Source organism: Gadus chalcogrammus, chromosome 20, assembly GCF_026213295.1.
Source record: "Gadus chalcogrammus isolate NIFS_2021 chromosome 20, NIFS_Gcha_1.0, whole genome shotgun sequence".
NCBI lineage: Eukaryota > Metazoa > Chordata > Actinopteri > Gadiformes > Gadidae > Gadus > Gadus chalcogrammus.
In genome coordinates, this window is record NC_079431.1 from 6,594,525 (window position 1) to 6,597,024 (window position 2,500).

Here is a 2,500-nt window from a genome sequence, read left to right on the forward strand (position 1 = left end):
CATGTTTTGATCTGCTCCAGGCCAAGACTCTGGCAGTCAGCCACGGGGACACCACCACGGACGTGATCCGCACCGCCCTGCTGCAGTTTGGGATCCCGGTGAGTTGGTCCTGACCAGACGACACAGAACCAGAATGTAGACCGGGGACCAGACCCAAGAGACTATAGACCCAGAGCTACCATCAATGTTTTAACCCTTTTCCCTCTCTCTCCCTCCCTCTCTCTCGCTCTCTCTCTCTCTCGCTCTCTTTCTCTCTCGCTCCAGGGTAGTGTTAAGGATCACCAGTTGTGGGTCAGCTCCAGTAGGGACGACCCCCCCTACCCTCTCATTGGTGAGTCTAGCTGTCCCATGCACACAAACCAGGCACACAAACCTAGCTCCTCATGTGACTTCTGTGACCTTTGAACCCTCCCAGGTCATGAATTCCCCTTCAGCATCAAGATGAGCCACATCCGAGACGGAGGAGTAGGTGGTGTAGGAGGTGTAGGAGGAGGTGCCAGGGATCCAGCCAGCCCGTCAGACTGCCCAGGGGTTCTCCTCCTGGACCAGTGTCTCCCTCCAGACACCCAGTGCCAGTTCATCCTCAAGCCCAGCAGGGTGGCTCCTCATCTGGCTGCACTCCTCGGTAAGACCCCTACCCCCAGCTGCTCACGTCCGGGAGGTCACGACCTTTGTGGCGTCAGGGTCACTGAGACCGGCTCGGAGGTCATCTGAGGAATATTTCCAGGGCAGGGTAAAAGAAGGATTGTTAAGGCGTGCCGGGGTGAGGAAAGGCCTCGAGAAATATGTATGTGTGGGAAAAGTAGTTTTCTCATTCTTATTTATCCATGCGATACATTGTTTCTGATATAAGATGTTTGGTAGCAATGCATTTGGGGATAATCACAGTAAGAGACTGTAGTTTCTTCGTGTTGAAAGCTGCATGTGTTTCCTGCTCAGTAGTTGATGGCTAGTGAAATAACTCCTTAAGAAAGTAAACGCATCTTTTTTTAATATAATTTTATAATAATGCTAAGAAGAAGAAGAATCCCCACACTAAAAATAGGTATCCACGTGCCTCTGAATACCTCATTCCATAAGAAAATAGCATTCTCAGCGACAGGGAAATTCTGCACACTGTGTGCAGAATAAGCAGTAGATCTGGATTGTCAAACTGAATAAGAACATGAATCACTACAACATGAGTCACCTCACAGTTTCTTCCACAAGAATGAACGCTGAACATAGTGTTGCGTCCAGTTAGACCTGGAAAAGATGTTCTTTCTGGACAACATGGAAAAACTGCGTTGTTTTTAGTATTGCTATAATTTGTGGACTTTCATTATCTAACCTTTTAATGATGGCACACACACACACACACGAGCACACGCACACGCACCCGCACACATACACACGCACGCATGCATACACACACACACACACACACACGCACGCACGCGCGCGCACACACACACAAACACACACACACACACACACACACACACACACACACACACACCACACACACACCAACACACACACCACACACACACACACACACACACACACACACACACACACACACACACACACAGCCACACAGACACACAAACACACATACGTGGCCGCATACACACACACAAAGATGTGTCCGTGTGTCATTAGAGGAAGAGAGTGGGGTTGGAACCAGAAACCCTCTGTAGACCAGGCAAGCGCTCTGTGTGCCCTGACTGGTGTCCAGCGGCCAGGACGGGGTCTGACCCTGAAGGGATGGGGAGAAAACGATCTGTGTGAGATCTGTGTGTCGCAGAGAACAGGAAGATGGAAAGAACAGTAGATCAGCATGAGAGAGAGAGAGAGAGAGAGAGAGGAGAGAGAGAGAGAGAGAGAGAGAGAGAGAGAGAGAGAGAGAGAGAGAGAGAGAGAGAGAGAGAGAGAGAGAGAGGAGAGAGAGAGAGAGAGAGAGAGAGAGAGAGAGAGAGAGAGAGAGAGAGAGAGAGAGCTTGTATTGTGTCTGCATGTGTGTGTTGCGTATTTTTTTTGAGAGTGCTGAGAAACACACGATGGATCAGGCAGACAGACAGACAGAGAGAGAGTAAAATAGAGTGATATAGAGGGAAGGAGTGATACAGTGAGGGAGCGAGAGAAGAGTGAGGGATCTAGTAATTAAGTATGTTCTTCACTCTGAAATGCTTCAGTTTGGCAGCCATACCACAAACCTCCCCTCCCCACCCCTCTCTTAAGAAAGATGACTGGCTCTTGCAGAAGCATCCCTACACACAAAATCGTAGGCTTTCTCCTAGCTTCACACATATATGCAAATATACATATACATATGTATATATGGTTTGAAGTGGTTTGTCCGGTGTGCCATTCTTCCTAAGAATAGTAATTATAATTAGATCACATCTTGTTTGTGTGACAGATTCTTTCATGAAACAAAGGCAGTACTAAAAACATATCCTGATACATAGACATACTGCACATAACTAAACGCACCTGCGTGCCATACACGCACATC

At 48.2% G+C, this 2,500-nt stretch overlaps 1 protein-coding gene across 1 annotated transcript in view; it reads left to right on the forward strand.

Moving 5' to 3' along the window:
* Window positions 1-2,500, forward strand: part of arhgap20 (Rho GTPase activating protein 20) — a 24,669-nt gene that overhangs the window by 9,536 nt on the left and 12,633 nt on the right. The window contains exons 7-9 of the mRNA XM_056580441.1: window positions 21-98; window positions 265-331; window positions 416-625. Of these exons, the coding sequence (XP_056436416.1) occupies window positions 21-98; window positions 265-331; window positions 416-625 (355 nt within the window). The remainder of the gene's footprint in view (window positions 1-20; window positions 99-264; window positions 332-415; window positions 626-2,500) is intronic.